Source organism: Neolamprologus brichardi, chromosome 17 (assembly GCF_056152115.1).
Source record: "Neolamprologus brichardi isolate AB-2024 chromosome 17, ASM5615211v1, whole genome shotgun sequence".
NCBI classification, from domain to species: domain Eukaryota; kingdom Metazoa; phylum Chordata; class Actinopteri; order Cichliformes; family Cichlidae; genus Neolamprologus; species Neolamprologus brichardi.
The window spans coordinates 5,213,999-5,233,408 of record NC_142120.1 but is presented as its reverse complement, the minus strand read 5'-3'; the positions used below and the strand labels follow the sequence as shown (position 1 = coordinate 5,233,408).

General features: G+C 41.8%; 1 protein-coding gene across 9 annotated transcripts in view; it reads right to left on the bottom strand.

Annotated features, from left to right (window-relative positions):
* The window catches only part of celsr1a (cadherin EGF LAG seven-pass G-type receptor 1a), a 106,306-nt gene that overhangs the window by 14,515 nt on the left and 72,381 nt on the right, over positions 1–19,410 (bottom strand). For 6 of the 9 annotated variants that reach the window (XM_087830316.1, XM_087830312.1, XM_087830309.1 and 3 more), the window contains 18 exons: positions 18,279–18,442; positions 18,049–18,174; positions 11,913–12,079; positions 11,600–11,785; positions 11,403–11,519; positions 11,136–11,310; positions 10,849–10,990; positions 9,231–9,351; positions 8,946–9,129; positions 7,673–7,774; positions 5,790–5,884; positions 5,454–5,663; positions 5,093–5,276; positions 4,861–5,004; positions 4,597–4,780; positions 4,299–4,466; positions 4,069–4,195; positions 3,774–3,974 (listed from right to left, as the gene is read on the bottom strand). In XM_087830316.1, coding sequence (XP_087686442.1) covers positions 3,774–3,974; positions 4,069–4,195; positions 4,299–4,466; positions 4,597–4,780; positions 4,861–5,004; positions 5,093–5,276; positions 5,454–5,663; positions 5,790–5,884; positions 7,673–7,774; positions 8,946–9,129; positions 9,231–9,351; positions 10,849–10,990; positions 11,136–11,310; positions 11,403–11,519; positions 11,600–11,785; positions 11,913–12,079; positions 18,049–18,174; positions 18,279–18,442 — 2,797 coding nt within the window. The remainder of the gene's footprint in view (positions 1–3,773; positions 3,975–4,068; positions 4,196–4,298; positions 4,467–4,596; positions 4,781–4,860; positions 5,005–5,092; positions 5,277–5,453; positions 5,664–5,789; positions 5,885–7,672; positions 7,775–8,945; positions 9,130–9,230; positions 9,352–10,848; positions 10,991–11,135; positions 11,311–11,402; positions 11,520–11,599; positions 11,786–11,912; positions 12,080–18,048; positions 18,175–18,278; positions 18,443–19,410) is intronic. The other 3 variants (XM_087830310.1, XM_087830317.1, XM_087830311.1) reach the window with 2 other exon arrangements.

Below are 19,410 nucleotides of genomic sequence, written 5' to 3'. Positions count from 1 at the left end.
AAAGCTGACTCATTCACCTTTAACAGGTTGTACTTACAAGGGTTAAGCTTTAAGGTGCTAGTTGTCCTTTTGAGCTGCTACTGAGCTAGGATCGCTGTGATTCAGGTTGTTACACAAACCAGCACACAGAGATAAGTAAGGCAATGAATGATCTTCTCTAACTCTTGGCTAAAGGGCAAAAAAGTACTTTAAATGTATCCTTATAGCTCCCTTTTAAAACCTGATTTCTTCTCCTTGTCAATTAAGAGATTAATGGTGTTGTCTGTACCACAGACATTTAAGATTTTTATCAAGTAAAAACTAAAGCTGTTTTGGGAAAACCCTTGCCAGGACCTACCACCCTGAGGCCAGCTTTTAGAGACAGGTACCAGTCACAGCACGTCTCCACTACTGGCCCACAGAGGTTTGTGTATGTGTGTGTCAACAGACTTCAAAGATATCCGATACCTTTTGATCCTTTACTGTATGTATATGGAACTGAGAGTCGTTACTGGCCATATCAGTGACTAACAAAGGCTTTTAACTCAATTAAGGTAGACTACATCCTCACATAAGATTTATCCAGGAATGCCAGCTCACTAACAGGAACTTACACGAGGTTATATTGGAAAAGCAGTTTGGTAAATAGCACATTCCTGACTATTACAGTCATTAGTCGACAATCACAACACATAATCTGTCAGATAAAGAAAGACTCTCAGGTAGGTCTTGGCCCATTAAGTCTTGTACTGCTCTTGTCAACCCAGCGTTAGAGGGCTGCCTGCAGGAAAAACAAATATGGTCGGCTTCATGGAAGCTCTGATAAAGTAAACACCAGAGAGTCAAAGGAGCTTGGAAAGAAAAGCGTCCGGACTTCTTTAAGTTGCTTGAAGACGTTTCACCTCTCATCCGAGAAGCTTCTTCAGCTGGGCCATCTGACCTCAGGAATTCGCATGATAAGGTGGGGCCAGGTTCACAATGAGCTCACCTGAAACTCTGGCTGATTGGGACCCACACCCAGTTCCACACCTTGGCTCAGGCGATTAGAGGATCATCAGGGGGTCCTTTTGTCCCTCTGTGGGGGGATACTCCCACTAGGTTTAAATCTGGGACTCCCCACCATTTGACCTTAGAACTGAAGAAGCTTCTCGGATGAGAGGTGAAACGTCTTCAAGCAACTTAAAGAAGTCCAGACGCTTTTCTTTGCAAGCTCCTTTGACTACGATGACCTGGATGACTGAGAACCTTCACAGACATAAACACCAGAGAGAAAGCTCTTTATCCCGCATCTCAGATGCCCACACCACTCATGTTTGCAGCACATGACTTCATGGTTTGGTTTTTAGACCATGTGCATATGTACTCTATCTTGCTTTACATGGTAACGATTAGAATTTAATCATGGTGTAATTTCTCCACCAGTAGTTTCTTATTATATACCGATCTTTCATAATGGAAACTACAATTCACTAAACAAAAGAGAAATGACCCAGTGTGTCAAGAATCAAATCCTAGAAATATTCCTGCTGTGTGTGAACCAACCCACCTTTGTAGGGAATACTGAAGTATTCCCTACAAAGGTGGGTTGTGCAGTTTCTTCTTTTAAGTTGTTAAATTGCAGCTGTGTATTTGGGGATGCTGTCTGCCAAATCCTGCACGTATGAAGGGAATCTGTAAAGAAATTACACGCATGGTTCGTTTGCTTTGTAACTGATCGTGCAGCTTCTGTGATGGGCTGTAGAGAGGAGCAGCCACACTCCTGAGTGGAAAGATCAGTTCTAATCTGACAGTGCATCATTCACAAGCTAGAACCTGCAGCCCAGCATGCTGTAAAACACCACACAGAGACATCTTCAAATATGTATTAACTCTTAATCGCAAAGGTTTGCTACTGATCAAAGATCAGGTAACACAGGGCAATGCATTGTAGAAAAGGTGTCACTACAGCAAACAATCCACATGTTCAGGTGTGTTACACTGGATCCCGTTCATGACACAACCTCGTCGGGGATTTGAATCTACAGCTGGAACTAAACCAGCCTACACTATGGAGCCACACACCATTACACACTGCAGTTAAATGGAACAGCTGCCCAAATAATGCTAAATACAAGACAGATTTAATTCTGGCACGTTAATATCTTTGTATTTCTTGAATTACCATGATTGTCGGGCTATAAGCCGCTACTTTTTACACAAGCTTTGAACCCTGCGGCTTTTAGTCGGGTGCAGCTTTTCTAAGGATTGTCCATGATTTTTGTGATATCGTAAGAGGATTTGTTTTGTTTGTTCCGCTGTTCTCCGGCACTACGTTGCCTGGCGGAAGGATCGGGGTTCAAGAGTGGTATGTTGGTCACATGTCCATCCGCCAGGCAATTTAGTGCCGTACGAAGTAGCGCGAAAAACAAAGCTATGCGTTCAGCAGGAAGTGTGGATGATGAGCGGCGATAAACTTGCGAAAAGCAAGTTATACTCAACTCCACCAGTGGATTCTGACAGCGTGAAAAAGTGTGAAAACATCCATGATCACCAACGGATTTCGAAGGGCTGGACTGCTGCATGATGGAGACACCGCCACGGCCCTTCAGAGGGTGTTCGACTCTGACACTGACAACGAGGATTTGTTTGGTTTTGAAAGTGACAACGAAGGAAAGAAGCTGAGAGTGGATGACAAAGCCATCCTGAGCCTGTTCGTTTCCGACACTGGAGAAGAGGACTTTGGTGGTTTTAGTGCGCAGGAAGAAGAGAAAGATGGTGGTGAATGACTGACTTTTCTTCTTGTTAAAGCCGTGTCACTGCACCTGAGCCTAAAAGGTAGTCCGAATCTATTTTTCTGGTGTGCTGTAGGTTATTGTTATGTACTACATTTGTTACTCATTTATGAAGCACAGTACATGTTTCGTACTTGTGATTACCGCTGCTTGTACATATACCTAAAAAGTTATGCAAGTATGTACCCATAACTTGTTTTTCAAAATATTAATAAAAGGGTTGTGTCTCCAAACAGCCATCTCTTTGCTGACAATTCCCTTTGTGCATATTCTCTTACATATGATAAGTCAACATTGAAACACCTGCGGCTTTTAGTCAGGTGCGGCTAATGTATGTACAAAACAGGATTTTCCCCTGATTTTAGCTTGTGCGGCTAATATTCAGGTGCGCTTTGTAGTCCAAAAAATACGGTAATCAAATATGTCTGAAGAGGAAAACATGAATCTGAGAATACTGCACACATTAATTTACCTTTTTTTTTTTTTTAAGCAGCAGTTATATATTTAAATTCTGTTTTAGTTAAAGTCATGGATTCCTGCAAAATCCAGGTCAACTTCAGCAAGAATTCTGTGGCAGAGGTCATTTTTTACCAAAATTCTTAAGCAGAGCTAGCCCATAAGGCTTTTTACCTTAATAACAACAAGCAAACAAACACTTTATTAGCTAAAAAAAAAGATGGCTAACAGGGGGATGCATACACTGTGACATTTATATAGTTCAACTCACCGCTTAGTAATGAATGAAGAATTTGAAAAACTGCTGCTAGTCAATAACTTTTCAATGGTAAGCCAACAGTAAATGATAATTATAACTAATTATCCAAATATTTAATAAACACTGCTAGCTAAAATGTTCACCTCTAAGAAACTGAAGTACTACAAACCCGGCAGAGCTAATGGAATCGAATCATTGTCATAATTCGCTTCAATTAGGAGAAAGATTACAGCTACAGGACATCTGACAAAGACGGCCGGGAATAACCGGATAAAAAACACTTTGCAGGAAAAACAAAATGCACTTACCACATTGTCAGTCTGGTTGATGCCCAGGAGGAAGACAAGCTCGGAGAAGAAGAGCGCTGCCACCAGGTTCCTGTGGATGGCGTGGAGGTTGGTACGGAGCCTGCGCAAGAGGCACAGCAGGATGAAGGTGATCAGGAGGAGAAACAGGGACACGGAGACTGTGGTGTACGTGACGATCTTCAGAGGCAGGACATCGCCGTGCTGTGGAGAGCATCCAAGACAGCGAGTTAGTGATCAGTAACAACCACCAGGTGTTTTAAAACAAAGCTGAAATGAGATAAGTTTTAAGCGCTACCTCTCTTTTGGAAATGTCCATCAACACAGCAAAACTGGTCATGTGGTTACACTGACAGCTAATGTGGGTGTTGTTCCTGTTGAGCACCTCGCAGCCTTTAGAGGACCAGCCGCCTGCGCCTCCGCTCCTAAACACACCAACGGACACAAGCACAGGTGAGACCAGTAATGTATACTCTTAACGTCATGTGAAAACAATGCATTTAATAATGTATTTCAAATTTAACTCACCCGACTGAGTGGTCCCAGAACACGCAGACGGGTTTGGTTCGCTCCTCTGTCTCCAGCAGGGTGTACTCCAAGATGACCGGGGGGTCCAGGACGGTAGGAAGAGGCTCACCTTCGCTGTGGATCGTGGCGCTCACGATGGCTGTGTTGATCACCGGACGGTTGGGGACTCTGGAAATACACATTGTGCACTAACATTCGCATAAAGTTTTCTCTGCACCTTCTGGTGTTCACCACTTGTTCATTCTGAGCAAGAAGTTAAGCACAATAGCAGCTTTCACAGAGGTCAGCCATAGTTTACCTCAGACTCCTGCGGTCTGCGTCGTATCTTTCCGGAAGGAGCTTTCCCAGCGATTTGTACACTATCACCACAGCAACAGGCAGAGGGGCAGGTGGCTCGAGATGGCGGCGTTTCCTATCTGAAACTGTGTGCTCCTCCTCGAGGACAGCTTCTGTCTGAGCTGGAGGGGCAGGAGTGGGCTCTGCTGATGTCAGAAAGAAAGAAGATGAAGCTTTAAAAGCAGATTTTTTTTAAATTGAGGTCTGATTGAGGCATCGTTCCCACCTTTGTTTCCCTGAGAACCGATATTAAACTGTGGGAAGCGGACAGAAGACCCGAGCTCTTTGGGGTAGGCCTCCTGGATTTCCCGGAAGCGAGGAAATGTTGTCCTCTCTGGGTTCGACACATCCAAGTAGTCCACAGTTAGAACTGAAATAAACAGGAGACACAGTAAAAACTGTGTTATCATTTTTTTCCTGCAGCTGAAGCACAATTCAGTTACAGTTTGGAGACTCACTCATGTTTTCAGTGACGATGGTGAAGGGCTTCAGGTAGGTTTTCCGGACATTCTGTGCCAGCGTGCTCGCGTAGTCCTCAAAGTTTCGGAGCAAATGCGCGGTCCCGCTCTCTGTCCTTTGGATTTGGTCCCAGTGGTCCTTGGTGTTGGGATCCAGTATGGCGCTGCCTGCTCGCACCAAGTTCTGGAAAAAACACAAATTGCCGAACTACGATTGAAAAAGGAATTTATAGATTCAAATAAAAGCAGTAATATAAAGTGTTCACCCAGTGAGCATCAACCAGTGGAGGGCAGCATGCCACCAGTGTTCCCAGTGCTCACATCATATATATTTTTATAATAATTAAGTGCATAAGGCTACCTCGTTAAACTCTGCATCCTTCATGGCGGTGAGATCAAACCCGGCCTGGCGGCTTTCGTACTGCAGAACGTAATTCAGAAGCTGGGCGGCCATCTTCACATCGTTGCCGTAGTAATGTGACGTGTTATTGGTGGCACTTTGAAGCAAACGCACAATGGTCTTGGAGCGTTCGCTGTCCATCCTTGAGCTGTTGCGGCGGAGATCGTCATTCTAGAAGAAGAGAGCAGAGGATGTAAAGAGAGGGAGAACAGGCGGGTCAGGGTCGGGAAAGCTCCTCGGGTTCAGTCTAATAAAAGCCCCCGTCTGCTTTCATGCTTATTTCTGTCTTTTATTCACCAGTTTTTTCAGATGTGTGAAGGCGACGGTGGTGCAGTTGAAGAGCTCAGGTGCCAGCCAGCCCTTCTCATCACTACAGTGGCGGATGGCAGTGCCTGGAAAAGAACAAATAACATAAAAAACAGAGGACATGGAAATCTATTTCCTCACAACTGTTACCAACACATGAAGCATTAAAATTAAGCATTTGTGCAGTTACACAATTAGAGATTTTGCATTGAGATAAAAATTTGCAAAAAGGGGCAAAAAGTGTAAGTGCAGTCATGTCAGAACATTTGACTGATCACATATTTTCTCGCATACTTTAGAGATTTATGTTTTATTACGCGTTTGTCCATGTATGTTTTTTAAATAACGTATTTCATATCTTAACTACTTAACAACTTTTTATTGTTGCCTCAAACAGTTTTATTATCTTAAAATACTTTTCTTTCACATGAAATTAGATATGAACTGCATGTTATCTGTTTGTACGGAGGAACAAAACTGACAACATTATAAAAGCAAAACCAAAAAAAACACAATTACATGAATAAATGTATATGCCAGTAAATGCATTAAAGGTAATATTAAAAAATCATAGACATTATTGAATGTATAAAATGCTACATAAAAAACTATTTTAATGATATATAGTTATATAATTATATAGTCCTGTCTTGCTTTTTTTCATTTTGTATTTAATTATTCAATATTTGTTTCTAATTTTAATTTGTTTGTATCTTTTAATAGATTAGCTGGAGGCAACTATTTTGTATGGTAACCAATCAGATAACAGGGACAAACTGACTTCCCAATAGACTTTGAATAACAGCCTCCTCACTTACATGAAGAATAAATAAAATATTCAATATTTAAATAAATGAAATTTGGGGAAAACAAACACAGCAACACAAAGGGAAAATTATACAGAACAGATACATTTAAAATGTCACACTTTATATATTTTAAATAATTTAAAACACATTAATGATCACAACTAATTTTACTATTCATTTTTGAACAGCAAATTTTCAGGAATTTATTTCTTTGTGATTCTGTCTTGAAAGGTGCTATATAAATAAAAATGTATTATTATTATTAACAAAATCAAAAAATAACTAAGTGCTGCACATAAGATTACAAGTCATAAAAAGATTTAAAAAGAGAAAATAAAACAGGCAAAAAATGAACCAAAAGCAGTTTTAAAAAGGTGAGTTTTGAGTTCTTTTTTAAAAACAGCTACTGAGTCCACAGTTCTTAATGTTTGGGGGAGAGAGTTCCACAGTCGCGGGGCCACAGTGGCAAAAGTTAGTTATATTAGTATATTATGTTAGTTAAGAAAGATTTGACTAGGCTACTAACTAGTAGTAAGTACTAGTAGTAGTATAGTAAGGATACACATTTTTAAAAAAAGGCACAACAAAAAACTGTTCTGAAGATTTGCAGCACTTAAAAACCTGATGAATGTAAGACCATTCTTTCCTGTCTCAGTGCTTAAATGTAAAACTACACCAAGTTTTTACAGTCAGGTGGTGTTTGGGAAAGTCTCACTGTCGTAAAGGGAGAAATGCCTGCCACTTGGAGCTAAAGGAGGGCACTGAGCAATGCTCACAAATAAATTCCCTATTGAGTGCTGGGAGACAACAAAAAGGGCACCATGGTGACTGCAGTTCCCAAGGGAGTAACCAGGAAAGAGGCAACGTTTTACTGGGACAGGTCACTGACTTCGACTCTTCAGCTCGCCTTTCTCATACACACAGTGAGCAAGTCAGCTCTTAATGTACCTGACGTACCTTTACACACAAACCTCTACATGATTGGCTGGTTAAAAAGCTCCTCTGGACTCATGAACCAATCAGGGTGCTTTATTGCTGTGTTGTTAAGCAGTTAAAAGTACTCACCAAAAGATCCTTCGGGACATTTCATAGCAGCAGGGCGTCCAAATTTTGTCTTGGGCCACCAGATGCCAGAATCAAAGGCCTTTGGGCAGCCCTCATACACCACTGTGGAAAGGAGGGTAAGGCTTAAGAACAGTCTTAAAACACAGTGATTACTTTTTACATTGCACGTGGTACGATGCTTAAACTGGGCCTGCTAAAAACAAATGACAAACTGAGGTTCAATCAGCTAAAAAAACAAAACAAAAAAAGCATCGCTTTAAAAGGCAAACGTCCGACCCGGCTGATCCGTTTTAACCACCTTATAAAACAGCCAGACGGAAAATCACACAGAAATTCAACCAAATTAATCCTGCAGAGCTGTTGCACAAGCTGCAAGACATAATTCATGTCAGCGTATTTGACAGCCAGGACAAACCAGATTTGGACCTGCAAGCTTGCACAAGCTATGATACATAACTTAGCCAGTGTACTTACTCCAAGCTTCTCCATTAAATACAATAAGAATAATTAAAATAAGGAGTGGTTGAAGGTCATTTTTTAAACCAAATCTACTGTGAAGCTGTGTTTAGTCCAGAACAGATATTGTGGCATGAGGTCTATTAAAGGTAGCTACATCTTAGTGAGTCTTATGAATCTGAAAAAACGCACTAAATCCAACATTTTGGCTAAACAACAATACTCAGACCATGGATTAGGGTTTCATGTCCTTTAAAAGTCCAAGCACGTTCTCAGCCTCCAAAAGGCTTCCTATTAGGTCAAACAGTAAGCACACTGACATTCATTTTCTGTTGGGGGACTTTGCGGCTTTGTCTTCTGTTCATCTCTACTGTATTGTGTGTGTGCAGTACCGGTGCCAAGTTAGCCACTGAGCCAGACTTGCCTCTTCTGCATGACTGAGTGGTGACAAAGATGCAAAGTTAGCTCGACTGCAGCACCAGCAGATGTGAGCGACACCATTTGTCTCTTTTTGACGCTTTGTTGAAGGAGCCGGACCCAGTTTGTGAACCGAGAACAGCGAGTTAGAATGCCCCCGACTTTTGAAATGACCTTTTATTACTGTCCCCTTTAGTTATTCTGACCTGACCTTCATGGCGTCCCTTTTCTTACACAGTTAATTATTCATGGGCTTCTATGGGACTCAATAAATGTCTATCTATATTGCATCCTGACTTGTTAATTTTTAATCCGTATTCACAGAAGTTGAAGTGTACTCTTTTATAAAGGCTAATTAATCAATGATATTTCTACCTTCTCAAATATTTCTTTCACATACCTTCGCATCCAGTGGGAGTGACTTCAGCGAAGGGATTATCGCACTGGTTGCACTGACGACCGATAACTCCTCCCTTGCAGGGACACTGCCCAGTGATGGGGTCGCAGGTTCGAGACTCAGAGCCTATAGGGAAACAGTCGCAGGGGTAACAAGAGTCCTCTCCCTCTGGACGATAGTGATTATCCTGCAGGAGGTTTGGGAGAGAAGACACACATCACTGAGCAGGAAGGAGACTTTGAATATTACATGAATTTGCTGCTAATATGAACTAAAAACCTCCTTTACCTTGCAGCGGCACTCCCCGGTGGTCTTGTTACAGCTTTTATGAAATCCTCTGCTTGTGTCACAGTTACACGGTCCACACATGGGACTGCCCCACCAGCCATCGTGACATTTCTCTTCCACTCTGCCATTAAAGACAACAGTAGATGTCAAAATCAAACGCACACTGCAAAGTACAATTACACGGAACAGAGATAAGGGTGTCATGGCCAAGGCGTGCCCTTCTCTCCTCAACCTCTTTTCTCTCAAGATCAGCATTAGCTCATAGCAGGTTAACTTGATAAGTATAATTCAAGTGATTTGATTATGTGATTATTGTTATTTGATTTGACTTTTGCTTTGCTCCGGCTAAACTTTAATAAAATATACTGGAGTCAAAAAGTCTAAATTGTGGACATTCCCTTTTTAACCCTTGTGAAACACTAAAGGTGAAAACCTGTGTATTATTGTAACATTACTCAAAGGGTCAGGGGCGGGGCTTGACCAGAGGGCACCCTCTGCAACCACGTCTTCAGTGGTAGTAGGATTGATAGAGTCTCCTCCCCGGCTCCATCCAAGCTACTGGAGAATACTCATAGGATCAGAGACTTTTTAAACAGAGAGCCAGCTCCAGACCTTCCTGTACTGGGTTTTGCCTGGTCGAGATCTGGTACCAGTCTGGTTCCAGTTAGAGACACAAATCCCCTTTGGGGTTGCATCAGGAAGAGCATCTGCTGTAAAACGCTCCCAAATCAAACTAAATCTACCTGCTATGGTGACCCCTGTGACCAGGGTGTGGCTCAAAGTAGCTTTTCTAAAAAGCCACGCACTGCGTGATCTGGTTGTGACACGCTGCTGACTCGGTATCAGCGCCTACAATCCAACAAACGGTCGATTATCTCTTCAGTTTATCACCAAATAAACAAATCTACAGTAAACTTCCTCTACACTTTTAAGCCGGTCACTCAGACACACACGGACTTTCTTTTTCTTCCTCGAGATGCGATCTCTGCTGGTGCAATGCGATCCGACGGAGGAAGAGCGGCAGGATGAGGGAAGCAAAGACTAAACACCTGTGGAGGAGCAGTCAAGCATTCAGGGGGAATCCCACATCCTGCTTAAGAGAGGAAGTGATGCGTGTCATAGGGGACAGGGTTCACAGGGAAATGAGTGATTCTCGATCGGGGCTGGCTACTTTGCAGAAATGCTTACACCACTGCTCGACTAATTCCCAAATAAATGGCTGATCTGTCCCTCTCTCACTCGCAGGCACCCAAACACACTGTCAGGCTCGGATTACTGACTAATAAAACTCCCCTGAAGGACCGGCAACAATACAGAATGAGAAAGAAACCTCAGTGAACCAAAGAGGATTAATGAGCTTTGTCTTTGTGGGAGGCAATATCCATTTTTAGTCTGGTTTGTTTATAACATCTGGATATTGTGTCTCGCACACAGGTCTGCTTTCAGTCTGCTAGCAAATTGATTCCATGTTATTAACATTTTATTACCATCTCAATTCACCAGAGCCAATGGAAGTGTCAGACCTGGAGCCTGCATTGCTCCAGTGGCGTTATACAAGTTGTACATGTGGTGTGCAAGAAAACCCTTCTCCCTGCTTGCCCTCAGAAAGAAACCTTACTTGTTTTCACAGTACTGGCCGTAGTAATTTTGTCCACATTCGCAGGTGTAGCCGTGGGAGGAGCTTGGTTTCCGGACGCACGTGGAAACGTGCTCGCAGGGGTTGAGCTTACAAGCGTCCATGCAATCTTTCCCAAAGTAGCCTGAAGGAAAGACAGACAAACAAGAACTGAATTCAAGCTTAAAGGCGTGAAATACAGATGTTTACGTTCACACACCTTTCTTAAGAGGCAATGTATTGAGCTCTCTCGACCAACTTATGTATGTTTTTTTGCTTTTGCATCTTACCTGGGTCGCAAGCACAGGTGTGTGTGCTCCAGTCGTCAATGCACTGGCTATTCTCAGGGCAGATGTTGGAGTCGCACGGGTCAGCCAGATCACAGCCGTTTTCCACACGGATCTTCAGGCCCTGAGCCATGTTCACATTGGCCACGTTGTTGGATGTCTCACCCATACGCACACCCTAGTGGATAGCACACATTCATGAGGGAGACGATCAGGAAAGAAGGTTGAAGAAGAAATAAAATGCGACATTCGAAGTGCACGCCCACCCACCTGTATGCAGCCAACAAATCCTTTGATGACATCGTTTCTCTCCCCGGGCAAACCTCCAACATGAAGAGTTTGCAGCTTGAGGCCTGGGAGGTCATTGCCGATCTCGACTGACTTCTGCTTAAAAATAAGACAATAATTAAAATGAATACAACCTTTCTTGACTACCTTTATCATCTCTAAAGTAAGTCGCCCTGTACCTCATACATGCCGTAGTCCAGAGAGACGGCTGCCATGTATTTGATTTCCTTGCCATCTTTGATGCTTTTCAGTTCAATCAGCAAGTGGTGCCACTCCCCGTCATTGACACGCACTTGAGGAAAGCTCAGCGATGCCACCAATTGGTGCCTCAGCAACACTTCCATATGGACCCGCTGCTCACTCACCTGGAAAGGGGGGAGGGGGTGCAGAAACTGAGAACTTCCCACTCATTTTAGAGGTAGTCTAGAACCTGTATACAAGCTTAAATTGCAAACTGCTGGGGGTGACAATTTTTCCAACAATGCTTCTTACCATGAGGTTGATGGTAGAGGAAGGCCCAGCGTTGACCTGCATCAGGGTGCCAGCAGGACGCCGGGTGCGGAACATTAGGCCAATATACCAGGGAACAGCAACAGTGATGTCCGGGTTGCTCCAAGACACCAGTGCCTCTCCGCCAAAGAACTGAGGTGATGGCATCACTGGGAGGGACGAGAATCAGGTCGTACGCACAAACACATTAGTGTTTGAGGTAAATGTGTTTAAAAGTCAGATGAGAACTGTAGGAACTACATATGAATCAACGCAGCATTAAGCATAAGAAAACATTTTCTGTGGCTGTACATAGCAACCATAGGTAAATAGCAGCAATTAAGGCTGGGTATCGTCACTGATTTCTAGAATCGATTCGATTCCGATTCACAAGTTCCCGAATCGATTCGATCCACGATTCGATTTGAATCTGGGAAATTTTGCCTCAGACAGTCAGAAATATTATAATTCAGATCAGTACATTTACATATTTTTGTATCTATAAAAAGGAAGCTGACACTCGCAAGACTTTATCAAAGGTGTGAGCATCACAGCAGATGGCCCTTGTGTCAAAATAGCTGAAGATAAAACACAGAAAAACATGAAGGTGATTTTCCTGGCCTGGGATTTTATAAAAATATTCTGCAGTACATCAAAAACGAAAGAAAACCATTAATCAACATATGAACGTTACCTCTGAAGTTACAGCGGTTTTATTAGAGACATGGCTGAGCGTTTTGCATTTTGCATAATTTTAAAAAAGTTTAAATTTGTTCAGTATTGAACGGCAAAAATTAGGTTTTCTTTTCGGAAGTAAGTAAAAGGGAAAAAAAACAGCGGCCGACAGCGCTGTAAACAACGGTAGTCTTGTGCGTAAAAAGCAAGTGAATAATGAAGAAAACTGTTCTTGAGGTACAGAGAGAGGGAGAGAGAGAGAGCTGTGCATGACGTGTGATTTTATCGTGATGGAAGCAAAACAGCAAAAGTCAGAGGGAATTCATGACGATGTTTATGTGAAGCATAGTTTGGATCTTTTTTGCTGCTGGTTCGGTCAATATTGTTTGGAGAGAGATAAAACTAACAGCTTTAGAATCAGCGCAAAAAGGGCGTAAACACAAAGCGCGGACCCGCTGAAACATCGGAATCAGCGAGATGTCTGCTTTCAGCCCCGACCGTGTCCGTGCCGTCGGGTGAGAAAGGCGACATCTCACTGATTCTGATCCGTCGGCGGGTCCGTGCTTTGTGTTTACGTCTTTGTGCAGAATCCGTGTTCCTGCTCTCATTTACTGTCTTAGCTGTTTGGTGGTTGTCGAAACTGAGATTCTGGCATTTCGGGCAAAATAAATTTATATTAAAAAATTGATTCAGGATTTTAATCAATCGATATCACGTTATCCAAGCCAGAATCGATTTTAATCGATGAATCGATTATCAAAACCCACCCCTAGCAGCAATGACTTTTCTGTAGTTTTTTGGGTTCTTTTTAGCTTTACACCTTTTTTTCTTATTTGTGTATTTGTCTATTTTTAGATGTCATTTAAAACACGCAGTTGCTTTAGTTCTTTTACTTCTATATTTTGGTTGCAGTGTTGAAATGATGAGTTTTTTCCAGCATTTACGTTCCAGCATGTCATATAATTACTACTTTATTCTGGAAAATAAAAGATTACTTCCCCAAAAAAATTCTTCCATGAGCATAGTTAAAAAGAATTCTTAAAGTCTAATTAAACTCCTGCAGATGTGAGTTTTTATCTAAGCTCTAATTTGATGCTGAGTAAGCAAACAATGTCCTCGAGCTGTCTGCTCTCCTGGGGGTTGATCTCAGTAGGGCACGCAGTGTTTCCACCTGTGTAACCCTCAGCTATGTTCTCTGATCCCCGGGCTACATACTTCAACTGAAGCATTCACAGATACACAAAAGCTGTAATTATGAGACAAAGCATTTATTTGTTCATGGTAGCAGGTAACTATCGTGACTTTAGTCTCCTTTGCTGAAGCTTAGTCCTCCGCGAACTAAAAAAACCCTCTTCACTGGCGTAAATTCTCGGCCATCTCACACTTCTGTTTAATCGTTTTTCTGTTTGATGTTTATTCAGCTGTGTGAAAACCAAGGAGGAACCCACCCAGGGGATTAATAAAGTTTTATTTTATTTTATTTTATTTTATTTTATCTAATCCAATCTAATAACTTTAATGTCACCCAAACCGATTTACTCATGAACAAATAAAACACCAAAAAAAGCCCAACAATAACATTTTTAGCTTGTCTAAGTGACTTATATATTACGTTTAACCTGAGTAGCGAAAGTCCGCGGTGATCTGAAAATGATGTGCCGGGAGTTGTGCCGTTCTCTGCGGCTCTAGTGACCCTCGAGCTCCCGGTTAGCTATCGAGCTGGTGATTAACAGACGTCTCCGAAAACGTCGAAGCACTTTTGCAAATATGCGACATCTTGATAAACCGAGCAGAAATTTAGACTCCCACATTCTCGCCTGAAAATATGTTAAAAGTTTATTTTGTGACCCAGAAAGATTAATAAGAGTAATTTTAAAACTTAGTAGCGGCCGCCATTGCCGGAAACTGGAGTTTGGCTGGGCCACGCTATGAATTCTGGGATATGGTGGGCCGCGAAGGACACACCCGACCCATCCGTCAAATTCGGGGAAAAGGAGGACGCATTTGTCGGATGCATTCGGAGGAGTCTACGAATTTGGACAGCCTTCGGCGCGTCGCTGTGACGTAATCGGTCTACAAATGCGGCCTCAGGAGGATGCAGCCCATGAATTTGGACACCCCCATAGTCTACAGCCATGCTATGACGGTGGTCTAAGTGAAATGAATGTTGGTATTCTAATATGTTAACAGAACTAAAAGAAAAAAAATAATTAGCATGCATCTGTTAGCATGCTAATCCATGCTAATTAGTTCTAAAAGTGTTATGTAGGCTAACCCAGAGTTTGACTTAATGGTGCTAGCTAAAATGTCACAGAAAAAGTTAGCCTCTACGGACCATGAGTACCTATCAGAATTGACTTTAAGTCCTAAAACACTTACAGTAGTAGAGTTTAAATACATTAAGATATTTTAGTCTGGACAGCTTCTGGAGTCACAAGCGGTGTTGGAACCAGATAAAAGCTAGAGATAAAGATAAAACTTCAGCTAATACGAGTTGCTGAAATGGACTTGTTGATGGTTTCTATTATATATTTATCTGATAAAAATAGTGAGGTTCTTGAAGTAAAAATCCCATTCATATTCTCCATACAGATTCTTATTATGGTCATTATGCTGTGGACTCAAGACTGTTCATTGTCACTGTTAGCCTCCTAGTAGACACCTACATCACCTTCTCAACTTATTGCATTTACGTGTTTTTCAGAAAACTTATTCTGACCTTTAGGTCGGGGTCACTGAGATTTGACTTTGTCAGAGATTTTTAGTAGATGCTCCTACGGTATCAATTTGAAGCTCCTATGACACCTCGTTCTCCAGTTATTGCATTCTCAAACGATGATACCCCATCAGCCTTTTAGAACAAAAAACATCTATGTATCTGAGGCATTTTCTGTCTGTGCATTGCACTCCATCTTGTAATCCAAATATGATCACCTCTGGCTGCAGAAGTCATTGCAATTGCTACCGCCATCTTTTACAAACAGTCTGTGGAATGATAGCGAATGCACATTAGAGCAATTGAACCAGGTCTAGGGACGGGTTAAATTTCTTAAAAAATACACACACACAAAAACAGCAAAGTCCAGTAGTTGGTATCAGAATCAAACAAAACCAAGCCAAGTGGGTGACTACCAGGGAGATTCTGTCTCTTTGTGTCGGTCTAGTCTTGACGATTTTGGCTCCACAGCAACAAAATCTCGCGTTTCTCATGTGGCAGCGAAGTGTGTGAAGCCTCAAACCAAATGTGTCAACAAGCAGCCTAGCAGCCAAAACCTCTTCCCGGCTTGCTATGATCCCGGCCCAGTTCAGATACAGGATACTAGGGCCTGGCACTGACTGGGCGGCTACCTCATAGACGAGAGGGCGAGGATAGGTATTCACACCTTTACACATTGTTTGGAACTCGCCCTGAAGCAAGGATTCAAAGATTCAACTTTTTATATAAGAACACGAGAGGGGTTATGGAGCATTAATAATAATAGCTGTTGGCAGATAGAGATGTGGATATCAAGATACCCTTAACAAAACCATTACCTTACACTTTATCATTCAATATTGTTATCCGTGTACTCTGATTACCCAGCTATTTACATGTACTTTTTCCATTATAACATAAGCCACTAGTCACATGTTGGCTGAGGAGGCATCAAAGACAGCTTTGCGATCAGTAGAGCTGATATCACACAGAAATTTGAAATCTGTTACACTTTATTTCCATCTTCAGTCTGACACTGTGTGTTTACTCTAATGAATTTCCAAGGATGAGTGCTAATTAGCCACTAGTGACCAGTGTTTGTGCCTTAACCCTTTAAGACCTACCATAGAACCAAGTCCGCCAGAGCTTATATTATATTTTTACATGCTGTAGTGCCATTTTTGGGAGCATTTCAAGTTGCTATACATCAATACAACTGTTATAGCCCATATTTTAATAATATATATGCATTAAGTGCATAGTAACTACATTAATTGCAAAAACGTGCAATAAACTACAAAGAAATTGAAAATCGTTTTTGTTTTTTTTAACATATATTTCTACTTGTAGAAATTTAAGAGGTTTATTCCTCAAAACTGTAAATACAAAAAAAGTTGCAAAAAATAGTTTACAACAACAGGAAATTTATTTTGAGTGTCTTCATAGTTTTATTTGTGAGATACACCAATTTTTATATACTGCAGGAAAAACGAAAAACAATCCTATGATGCAAATTTGCAAAGAAAGCAGCATGTGCATCAAAATAAACTATTTCCAGCAGTGCAATTCGAGTTCTAAGCATCCCAGAAAGTATTCAGAAAAGCATAGAGTCAAACATGACTTATAAAAACACCAGTATAGGCTTTCAAGGCCTACAAGTAAAAAACTACATTTTCCGCGAAAATGACGTCACTTCCGTTTTCGGGCAGGTAATGGCGGACATGCGATCGTTCGCGCCGATGTCTGTTTCAATGTGGGAAGTATTATGAACAGCTGATCAGATCGGCAACGCGTGTTTCTGGAATGTTATGTTTTTGTTGCTGCAAGCGCTTTTTATGCAATTTTTGCAAAGCAATATGTGGAAGGAAACCGTGACCGAGGACAAGCTGATGGCATAAGATGTAAGTACAACTCCTCTGGTTTCATATGAAAAAAATTCTTGAAAATGAATGAATATGAATGAATATGAAAAAAAGATTATTGCGCTAGATTACTCGAATCTGGTTCTACAGGGATTTAAAAATAGTTACGCAAAACAGAGCGTGCCGCTCTGACCGGCTTTAAAGGGTTAATGCCTCAGTCTCGTGCACACACAGCCATGCAAATTAGTGGTAGTAGTGAAGTAAACTTTGAGAGGCTTCCAAAAAACCCCTACAATCCAATTTTCCCCATTGGAAGTGTTCAGCTTGACAGTGTTTAGCAACATCTTTAGGCCCGCCCATGGTGCTGATTGGCTAATGATTAATTCCACCACAGCTCTCATTGGACTTTTTAAACTGAAAACCTACCATCACATCACAGATTAATCAGTAAGAGCACGCAAGATTGAAATTTTCACAGCCCCAGGTGAGTGTGTGTTTATCTTTCATTTCAATCTGTGAGTCTGGGTTTTGATAAGTGACTCAGAGCCAAAGTTTGATCTTTTGTCCGAAAACTCCACACCTAAGGCTGTGGTGAGTGATTCTGGTGAATAGAGGCTGCGTGAGTCACGCTGAGTCAAAGAAAATGCTCCTTATCCCATGTGATCCCCCAAACACACACCATTTCCTGGAAATAGGTAAACAAATGTACGTACACACACACACAGATGAGCAAGCGGGCACTTGCACCTTTGGCCAGAAACACGTCTGTCTATGAATGCAATAATATATTTGATTGATTTTGCAAACTCATAAGGAAGCACAATGGATTTATTTTACACTGGATTCCCCAAACACACTTTCCACTTTTGCTAAAAAACGAACCAAATCACCCACACACATTTCTTACCTTGCTCACAGTTCTTGCCACCGTAACCAGTAGGGCAGTCGCAGATGTAAGTGTTCCACTTGCTGACGCACGTGCCTCCGTTTTGACACACACCATTTGTGCAAAAGTCTTTCTTTGCTGGACACCCTGAGCATATAAAAGTAAATAAAATTTAAGCTTCGTTTTTGATGACAGCTTTAAAAGTCCAGAAATGAGCGAGGATAGAAACGCTGCAGAGGGAACATCTTAACCTTCTGTGGTGCCGTTGTTAGCAATGAAGCTGCCCATGTCGATGGGTTTGCTGTCGATGCGCAAGTTTCTCATGCAGCCTACAAAGTTCCTGTTCCTGACTGGGAAATCCTCTGGCAGGTTGGGAACCCCACCCAGTAACAGCGGCCCTGTCAAGTCCAGTGATCTGCAAGAAGATGCAGACAGACCATGAATGAGACAGATCATAACTGCAAAATCTTCAAAGTGGGTCTTTTGTGATCTTTTTCACTTACTTTTAATAAATGGAGTTAAAGAGTGTCGTTTTGGCTTTGGTGTTTTAGCTGCTGCCTCATTCACCTTCACTATGATCGGTATTTCTGGTTAAAGGTTATTGTTTTCAAAAGCCGTCACAAAGCAGCTAAAAGGCAACAAGATTTAGCTTACTTGGTCATATATGAAGCCGCTTACACCCAGAGCTTCTGAAACCATCAAAATCAAAGGCCTAAAGACATTTACGTGGGACATTAAATGTGTATTTTGTTCTTACGGTCTAAATCAGCGGATCCCAACTGGACTGGTACCGGCCCGTGAGTCATTTGGTACCGGGCCGCGAGAGTTGAGGCTCGGGTGTGAAATCTATGGTTTTCAGGGTTTTTATCGTTAACTCTGTTTACCCTGGGTCTTTTCCCGCGTTGTAGTTGTGTGGCTTATTTTGAATGAAATATTTACGCGTTACCATAGCGACCAGAGAGCATTAAGGGGCAGAGAGGAGGATGTTACTCTCATTTCAGGAGGACGCTGCTAATAAAGTTACACAATTACACAGCGAATTCTCGTTTATTATTATATTTACAAAATACCACCGTTTTTGTCTTGGTCGTATCATTTTATTTTGTTGTATTTATTTAAAGCCCGTTCTGTGCAAATACTGCCTGACATTAAACCGGTCTGTGGTGCAAAAAAAGGTTGGGGACCGCTGGTCTAAATAAGATCGCCTGGCTGGGAACATGAAGGGCTCAAACCATGAATCTTCTAGACCAGCGGTCCCCAACCTTATTTGCGCCACGGACCGGTTTATGCCCGACAATATTTTCACGGACTGGCCTTTAAGGTGTCGCGGATAAATACAACAAAATAAAACTATTACCGGTACCGAAAAAAAGAAGATTTATT